The 9,489-nt window shown below is 52.2% G+C and overlaps 1 protein-coding gene across 1 annotated transcript in view; it reads left to right on the forward strand.

Moving 5' to 3' along the window:
- Positions 1-204: 204 nt before the first annotated feature.
- G6PD (glucose-6-phosphate dehydrogenase) overlaps positions 205-9,489 on the forward strand; it is a gene marked incomplete in the record, with an annotated part of 14,612 nt that continues 5,327 nt past the window's right edge. The window contains 3 exon segments of the mRNA XM_014583817.2: positions 205-733; positions 9,289-9,326; positions 9,412-9,482. Coding sequence (XP_014439303.1) covers positions 383-733; positions 9,289-9,326; positions 9,412-9,482 — 460 coding nt within the window.

The following is a 9,489-nucleotide window of genomic DNA, read 5'->3' on the forward strand; positions in this document are numbered from 1 at the left end:
GGTAACGGGTGGGGCGCAACGCACACGGAGGGGCGGCGCCACGCGGCCCTTTGATGCACACGGTTTGCCATGCTTGGGACCAGAGCAGGACCCAGAGGGTCTCAACCGATCGCTTTGTACCCCCGCACATCCCCATTGGGCCCCTGAGGCCGTGGGGGAGGGGGTGGTACAGCCGGGAATCGCTCCGCTAGGCAGGCAGAGGGCTGGAACTAGACTCCATCACCTGCACAATCTAATATGGTCCAGCTCATTGAGGGGTTTCCGCCAGAGTTGGGTGCAAAACGGTTCTGGGCATGTAGTGTGATGCCCCCGCCGGGTTTTACTTGGTTGCCCAGAGTTGGTGTTCTAGCCGGAATCCACTGATGCTCTCGCTGGTGTTGTAATGTACACCCTGAAAGAAAGTTGCTTGGCACAGTGTAGCTGGAGCCAGCGCCAGCAGTTTCTAACCGGCCAACCTTCCTGTCTGCCCCCCACCCCAGGCCCTTCACAGCGAGTGGCTTCTGACGTTAGCAGGGTGAGAGCCCAAAGGATCCCTGGAGAAAGGGGCCAACATCTCAAACGCTCTTCTGTTCTCCTGCCTCATCAAGGAGCCTTTCTTTTGCCAGAGAACGTCATGGCACAACAGGTGGCACTGAGCCGGACCCAAGTGTGCGGGATCCTGCGGGAAGAGCTGTACCAGGGTGATGCGTTCCACCAGGCAGACACACACATATTCATCATCATGGGCGCGTCGGTGAGTTTCCCCCGGACTGCCTGACTTCCACCACTGCGTTTTGTGAGCCATTGGGGTGCTAGTGGAAACCTTCCTGTTATTCTTGCCCACACACCATTATCATCCCAGCACTAAGCATTCATTAATTCTGGCTCGGTCCAGTGAGCCTAAGGTCCGGAGCTACCGGGTCCTTCGGGACCATCTCTCTGGTCTTCCTCCTCAATGGGGAAAAGTGAGGTGCAAACAGGGAACGTGATTTCTTCTCTATTTTCTTCAAACTTGTTTGTGAGTTCACAGATACCACAAGGTCAGTTGTAAGGGCAAGATCTGAGGACAAAATCTCTGCCTCTTCTCTACTGCATCAGATTCCCTGGGGGCAAACACTCAGCCTTTCTTTGAACACCATCTCTTTGCCCCAACTTCCAGAGCCCCAGCCCCTAGACTAGAGCAGCCTTCCATGTGTGAGGTGTGGCCATAAGATATGCGCAGGGTCTGAGGACCAAGGCTTCATCTCCAGTTGAAACTGGTCGTGGGTTTTCCCTTTTGACCCGGATGTGCCTAAGGAGCTCCTCGCCATTGTACAGCTGTCTCTGGCATTAACTTACCATGCAACCCAAAGCAACAATTCCATGAAAACTGGTCTGCTTGAGGCCAGGCAGCCGGTGGCTCGGCACCATCCATGCTGTGGGGCCCCACCTTTGCCAATCCAGCTCCTGCCACCTTCGTGTTTCAGATCAGAACCTAGAAGAGGAGAGCCAAGGGAGAAGGGCTCCACTAACAGAAGGGCAAGGGATGGCCACCCTATGCCATGTCCCTAACTCCCCATAATTCTCGGACCCAGGAGAGGTATCCAGTTGGATCACACAGTGCAGTGCACTGAGGACAATTTCACCTCCTGTCCCCGCCTCGTGCTGTCCAAATGAGTGACCCAGGCCACAAGCCTGGCCTTAGACACTTCACCAAGAGCCACCCAGCTCACCATGTAACTTGGGACGAGTTTCTCCCTTTCTCTGAACCCGTTTCCACACAGAAAAGGATGGCTTCTAAAATGAGCACTGAGGGTCCTCGGGCTTTGCTGAGCAGATAGAGTGAGTTCCTGCTGCCCTCGCCTGTGGCCAGCTTCGGATTGGGCAACGTTGCCTCCCTGCAATCAGCAGGCTTCCCCTTTGCTCTCCTCTGCTCATGGAGGGACAGCTGGAGACTTCCAGAGCAGAAACGGGAAGTTCCAGCTCCAGCAGAGGAGTGGGAGGACAAGGGTTCCTCCAAAGAGCGTCAGTGTTTGTCTCCCTCTTGCTGCTCAGGCAGCACCTGGACCAGCTCCCATTCCCTGGCCTCCCTCCATGTCCCATGCCAGACACGTGCAAGGTTGCAGGGTGCCTCTGGGAAACCAGCAGGTCTTCATTTGTTCATCTCCTCCTGAGACACCTATGTGCTGTGGGGCCTGGGACCCAAGGTGAGCTCAGAGCAGCACATATCACAGGAGGGCCTGGTGCACGAGACCTCTGGGCAAGGCCCACACAGAAAGAAGGGCAAATGCTCAAAGCCCTGAGTCAGACCCAGCTTCGTGGCCTGGAGACCCAAAGGAGGACGGGCACAGCCACCTGGGGCAGACTCCATCTGCACGGAGTCCTTTGCCCTGCCCCCTGCCTGGCCAGCTTACCCAACCATTGCCCAAAGGCCCAACTTCCTTCCGGGGGTCATCGCACCCGACACAGAGAGCCACTCATTGTTTCCCTGTCCGAGACTCCCACTCCAGCTGAAAAGGAGTGAAAGTACTTACTGTCCCATGCAGGAAGCTCCAGCCTTGCCACCCAGCAGGGTAGACATGACCTTGGCCTGGTAGAGTATCTTCCCCACTCCCTGAGACCTTGGCAAGGCAAAAGAGTGACTCTCCCCACGCAGTAGGGGAGAGGATAGCCAGAACAGAGCTAGGGGCACACTGCAGGGTCCCCTACCTCTCTGGGCCTCAGTTTCCCCACCTGGATTCTGTGGATGCTCAGGACCCAGCCCAGGGATGGGCCTGAGCCTGTACAAGGGCTGATCCAGCCCCTCCCTGGCCCTGGGCATTTCTGGGCCGCTGACTTCCCCCTTGGGCCCGATAAGATTCTTGCTGTGTCATGATGACGTTGGCACTCCCTCAAAGGCCCAGTGACTCACGGGCCCCAGGGTATCAAAGGGAGGCTGTTTTGTTGGCTTTTCAGCCTTGCTTACCTCAGCAGCCCCCAGGTTCTGAAGCCCCAGTGTCCTGGAGCCAACTGGGCCCTCGTGAAGCCCCAGAGCCCCACCCTATGGGCTAAGGTGGGCCCTTGACCCCAGCGACCCTTGGGAGATAGGGTGGAGTGCAGCAAGACAAAGGGCCAGGCATCAGATGAAGACAGGCTGGAGATGTCAGTTGTGTCCTGCTTCTCCTGCCAAGTCACCATGTGGGCCCCACTGTGTCCTCGTGTAAAAGGAGGAGGTTGGGAAAGAAGAGAGGTTTCCCACCTGCGTAGACTTTCTTGAGCTAGCAGAAAGTGTGAGCCTTGTGGGCTGCTGGGGCAGATACACCCACCCAGCACAGAGGAGCATGCCTCAGCTCCTGTGTCCCCTGTCTGGGCAGGGAGCATGGGCCTGCCTCATCGATTCCCCCCTCCCTGCCCCCATCCCACTGTCCTTAATCCTACCTCACCTCCCTCTCCCCCAGGACGCTTGGAGCCCAGCAGATTATGGGTTACAGGGGCTGAGCTGAAACAAGGCAAGCAGGTTCTATCTCTAGTTAATCCTGAAGGGCTTAGCAAGAACAAACAGCTTGGGGTGTAGGGTAAAGAGCCTGTTCCACTTCCTCCCAGTCCCAGTCTGTGGGATCCAAGCAGAAATACAGGACACCTGCCCCAAGTGAGGCTTAGAGGAGTCTGCAGGAGTCGCCAGCAAACTGGTCTTCTTGGAGTGAGCAAGGCCAACACTGAGCCGAGAGGGCATGAGCAGTGCCCTCTGCCCCACCAATAGGCACTGTGAGGCGCTGGGGGGCTGTGGGAGGATCTCCACCCAGAAGTGGGAGGTCCAAGTGGCTTTAGGGAAGAGTGAGTGGGCCCCTGGGGTGGCCTTGCGTAATGTCATTGTCATCCCAATGGACAGGGTAGGCCCCACATCCATGAAGGGGACAGGGAAGCTCGCTGTGGTTCATATGGAAGGTGGCAGTTACCATAGGGACCCATCCAGAGGGGACCAGAGACAGGCAGCCCACCTTAGGGTCCCTGGCACATTCTCACCAATCTGGGTGGGTGTGCATGTCTCGGGCAGCCTGCCCTCTCCCCTTTGCAAAGACTGATCTGCACAGTTCAGCCATTGTGAACAAGTCCCTTTGTGATCGTGGTGAAGTGTTTGGGACATTATGCTGACAGCTGAACAGTGTCACTGTCACTTCACCCTCAGGGCTCGCAGTGTAGAGCCTGTACCTCCACAGGTGATGTCCAGCTTGGGTGGGGTGTCATCCTGCCTGTGTTGAGAGCTTTTCTGAGTTCAACAAATGTCACAGACCAGCTCCATCTGCAAAATCAACCCCAAAACCGGAAGGATTTGGGTCCAAACTAATTTGGTACATGTGCTGTTTCAGGTTTTGCAGTCAGATATGTCCATTGAGAAGGCTTCTAAATGTTAGTTTTGTCTTTACTGTTTAGGCTTTTCAGCCCTAAAGTTGGTTGTCCTGTCTGGGCTGAGTTAGATCCAAGTTGGGGTGCCCCATGCCTACTCCCTACTCCCTTCCAACATGCGCCCCAGGCGGTCCTGCCTTGATTACAGGGTCTGCAGATGAAAGGACAGCTCCCTGCTTTGTTCTGCTCCTGGGACACCATGACCTTTCTTACTCTTTCCTCTCACACCTGCAGCTTCTTTTATTGCAAAAGTGAGGTGTGTTGGGCTGTGGCAGCCTGTAGGTGAGGGACTTGTGACCCTGCCCCTACTGCACAGTGAGGCCTGGGCCCCCTGCCTTGTCAGCCAGTTGTCTTGAATGTCATTTTCTCCATAGTAGCCTCATCCATTAGATGTATTTTCACATTCTTTGGAACTTTTGCTTTTGTGAGTGGTGGTTTTTAATTTTTTTCCCAACTGCTTATTGATAAGAATTTCTACCAAGTTCCATTGGAATATATGCTGTAGAGAACCCTGAGCCTGAGTCCATCTCGGTACTTCCATAAGCCCGGCACACCCATGGCAGCTGCCCCATACAATTACTCTTGCCCCCATGGAAATTTCTAACCCACACCCCATCTTCTGCTCCATTAGTGACGTTTTTCACGGTCTCTTTTTTTCTGTATACATCATAATGCATAAATCTTTAAGTTTATTTCTTCCATGACTGAGACAGAGAGCAGCCCCCAGCAGAGTTTCGGCACTGCAGTCTACCCCCAGCCTCAACCAGCATGGATCATGGACATGCTCAGGGAGCTGTCTGGATGCCAGCCTGAAACCTTCCCACTGGTTGGCCTGAGGAGCGTCATTTCAGTGCCATGCCACTGTCTGGCCTCAATGGAGGACATTTCCATCTCCCCAGAAAGTGCTTAAGTCCCCTTTTCAGCCAGTCCACCACCTGTGCCAGGCACCCATCAGACACTGCCTTCTGCCTTCATAGAGTCAATAGATTCCTAAGGCCTGTTTTGCTGGTGACATCCCTGTGTAGTGCTGAGTCCTGGCCTGTCATGTGAGTTGCCACAGCTTGACTATTCACTGTTAACTTACTTGAGCATTACGGTCATTTTCAGTTAGGTGCTGCTTCATGTTGTTTTGTTTTGTTTTGTTTTGAGAGGTTTTTGCTATAGGGCGCGCACACTCGCCAGACAGAGAGAGACATAGAGACAGAAAGCGAGAAATCACCCCCCCAGGGGTGATGGTCACACCGCAATCCCTTCTCCTCCATTCTCCTCTCAGGATCTTGGGCACGCACGCACGCACGCACACGCCTAGCAGGAGTTTAAGCCACTGGGTCTGGGATTCAACCCCCAGTCAACTACGTGGGAGTCTAGTGATGCAGCCATTACACCAACCACTGGTCCCAGTTAGGCGCTTTTTTGAATTAAGGCTGCCATGAACATCCGTGCACACATCCGTAGAGACCTCTGCTTTCATTTTTCTTAGGGAGTGCCGAGGAGAAGGTGCCCAGTGGTGTGGCGACTCACTTGGTGAGACAGTGGCTTGTCCACATCACATCTCCACCAGTTACCTCACAGGCTCCCCTCGGCATGTGGCCATGTCAGGCATGCAGATTACAGCCTTCGAGTGGGTGTGGAGTGGTGTCTCCTCGTGGTTTCATTTGCACTTTTCCAGCAACGGCATCTGGAGCACTATATCATGTATTTATTGGCCATTTGTTTATGTTTCTCATTAAATATCTGTTCAAGCCTTCCAGCCATCTCAAACTGAGTTGCTTTTTTTTTTTTTGCCTGCCTCATCATAGCTTCTCATGTGTTCCGCATATACATGAGTTCAGTGAATGTCTTCTCTTGCTCTGTGTTTGTCTCTTTGTTTTCTTTCTTTTTTTTTTTAGAAAGATTTTTTGCTATAGGGCATGTGCACTCACCAGAGAGACTGAGAGAAAGCAAGAAATCACCCCCTAAGGGGGATGGCCACGCCACAATCCCTTCTCTCGGGACTTTGGGCACGCATGTGCACATAATGTGCCCGGCGTGAGTTTAAGCCCCCAGGTTCTGGACTCAAACCATGGTCGACTACATGGGAATCCAGCTATGTAACCATGATGCGATCTGCTGGTCCAATCTCTTTTTTTTCTTAAAGTTGTCTTTTTATTTATTTTTTTTTTTTTGGAGAGATTTTCACTGTAGGGTGCGTGCGCTCGCCAGACAGACAGAGAGAGACATAGAGACAGAAAGCGAGAAATCACCCCCCAGGGGGGATGGTCACGCCGCAATCCCTTCTCCTCCATTCTCCTCTCGGGATCTTGGGCACGCACGCACACGCGCCCGGCGTGAGTTTTAAGCCACCGGGTCCGGGACACAAACCGCGGTCGACTACGTGGGAGTCCAGCGACATAGCCATTACGCTAACTGCTAGCTCCCTTAAAGTTGTCTTTTTGATGAGCAGAAAATTTCAATACTTTTATCATTTTTAATATTGACAGAAGGCACATGAACTTGCCAGAGAGAGAGAGAGGGAAAATATCCCCCAATGGGGCATAGCCACACCACAATCGCCTCGCCTCCATTTCTCCCACCTTTTGGTTTTGGATACACACACATGCACACTCCCAGTGTGTTTCTCAAACCTCCAAGTCTGGGACTCAAACCATATAGTCATATATGTGGGAGCCAGCCCCCTAACTACCAGACCATGGGCTGGCCCAGTTTTTCATTTTGATGAAGTCTTACTCTATCAGTTTTATGGTTATTCCTTTTCTACGTGCAATCTAAGGAACCTTTGCCTACTCTATGTAGTGATTTGGTGTGTATGCTAGAGGGAAGAAGAGAAAGCACCCCCGTTGGGACAAGGCTATGTCACAGTCCCTTCTCCATTTCTTCTCTTAGGATTTTGGGCACGTGTGCATGCACACACGCCTGGCCTGTTTCTGAAGCCACCAGGTCCTGTACTCAAACCGCACATTCAGCCATGTGGGTTCCAGCTGCCTTAACTACCACACCACAAAGCTAGCCTTGTGGTTCTTTAAAATACAGTAACCTTGCTAAAAATCTCATAAATCCTGGTAACGTCTCTGTGGATTGGTTCGACTGTTTGGAGGTTTCGTAGATGAACGAATAACCTCCCACCGTCTCCTTGTGTGGTGTGCGCTGGTGGCAGAGTGGTGAGCAGAGCTGCCTGCTGTCACACCCTTATGCCCACAGCAGCAGGCTTTTCTTCCAAGTTCAGAGGGAATCATTGCATATTTGCCATCGTGTTCAGTTTTGATTGGGAGTATTATAGGTGCCTTTTACCAAGCTAAGGAAGTTCCTTTTTTTATGCTTATCTGATAAGTTTTATATTTTGTTTTTTAATGTAAGAGGGCATGTGTGCACAAGAAGGGAGAGCCCACACACATACACACACACACACACACACAACACACACCAACCAGCCCAGTCAGGCCACAATCCTTTTTCCTTCAGTTTTTCCTCCTATCAGGATCCTGAGCACACTGTACCCAGCATGCTTTTCAAGCCACCAGAGCTGATACTTGAACCCCCCCGGTTGGCCATGTGGGATCTGCCTTCTGCTGTGTAGTTCTTTACTACACTATAGGACCAGCTCTGATGAGATTTTTATCTCCTAAACAGTCCAGCTCAGTCTGTTAAGGTTAGTGAAGTTAGTAGATTGAAAAAAATCAAGACATAGGCAAAGAAATAGACAAAGATTTCCTAGAGTTGTTTTCCTTTGATTTGTTAATATGGTGAACTTTAGGAACCAGCAGTTGGTGTAATGACTATGTTGCTAGACTCCCATGTGGTTGACTGGTGTTCGAGTGTCAGACCCAGTGGCTTAAACTCAGGCCAGGCATGTGTGCATGCGTGCCTAAGATCCCAAGAGGACAGTGGAGGAGAAGGGATTGCAGCGCCAACCAGTTATTTCCAGGACAAACCCAGTTTGGTTCTGGTGCATTATACTTTCTTTTTTTTCTTAATTTTCCATGGGGTACATGCACTTGCCACAGAGAGACAGAGGGTGAGAGGGAGGAGAAAAGTGAGAAATCACCCTCCAGGGAGGATGGCCACAGTGCAGTCCCTTCTCTATTCTCCTCTTGGGATTTTGGGCACGCATGCAAGCACAAGGTGCCCAGCATGTTTTTCAAGCTGCCAGGTCCAGGATTTGGACTGCAGTCAACCATGTCCAGCTGCCTTAAACAGCATACCACCAGGTGGCCTACGTATGTTTTTGAAGGTTGCAGGACTCGGTGTGGCAGTGTTTTCTGTCGGAGCTCTGCATCTGCATGAAGGAACAGGCTCACAGGTGTCTTTCTGGTCAGCGTTGGTCATTTTCCACATGGGCTCCAGGACACTTTGCAAGCATTGCCCGTCTCGAGTCTCTTGCAGCAGTTTTGTAGTTTGGATTTTTCTAGAAATTCATTCAGGTTGTCACATGGGACTGAATTTGTTCATGGAACCCTTTTCCATGTTTCCCATCTGGCCTGTTATAGCCCCAGTGACTTGGGGCTTTTTAAAAAGCAGCCAGGTCTGATGGTAGTCTGCTGTCATCAGTCTCTCTCAGCCAGGCACCAACTCAGGCTTTGTTGAGCTCTTTTGTTGGTTCATTTTTTATTCACTTTGATTTTTATTTTACTCACTTTTTCCTTTTTTCATTCTTGGGCATCTGTTCGGCTTTACAATTCTGCCGTTCCTTCCTCCCTTCTGAAATGTCTTCACATTTGCTCATGGCCCCCGAGTGCACCCATGGCTGCGGCTTGAAGGGGCCTCCATGTCTACTTCTGCCCTCACTCAGTTCCTGCCAACAGAAGTCTCAGGTTTTCCCTGAAATGCAGAGCCCCTCTGCCTGCCTGCTGTAGAGTGGTGACCCTGAGTCACTGCAGGGTCACTAAGGGTGGGATACGTTCTAGCTTGGGTCCCCACTGTCTCCTAACCATGTCATTCCCTCTGCCACAGGGTGACCTGGCCAAGAAGAAGATCTACCCCACCATCTGGTGAGTGCACCCCTCTGCCCCATGGTCCCTGCCTGCTTGCCTGTCCACTGCCTGCCACCACCACAAAGCTGTGTTCTGCCCCCAGGTGGCTGTTCCGGGATGGCCTCCTGCCAGAACACACCTTCATTGTGGGCTATGCCCGCTGCCGCCTCACAGCGGCCGA

Source organism: Tupaia chinensis, unplaced genomic scaffold (assembly GCF_000334495.1).
Source record: "Tupaia chinensis unplaced genomic scaffold, TupChi_1.0 Scaffold144894_1, whole genome shotgun sequence".
Lineage (NCBI taxonomy): Eukaryota > Metazoa > Chordata > Mammalia > Scandentia > Tupaiidae > Tupaia > Tupaia belangeri.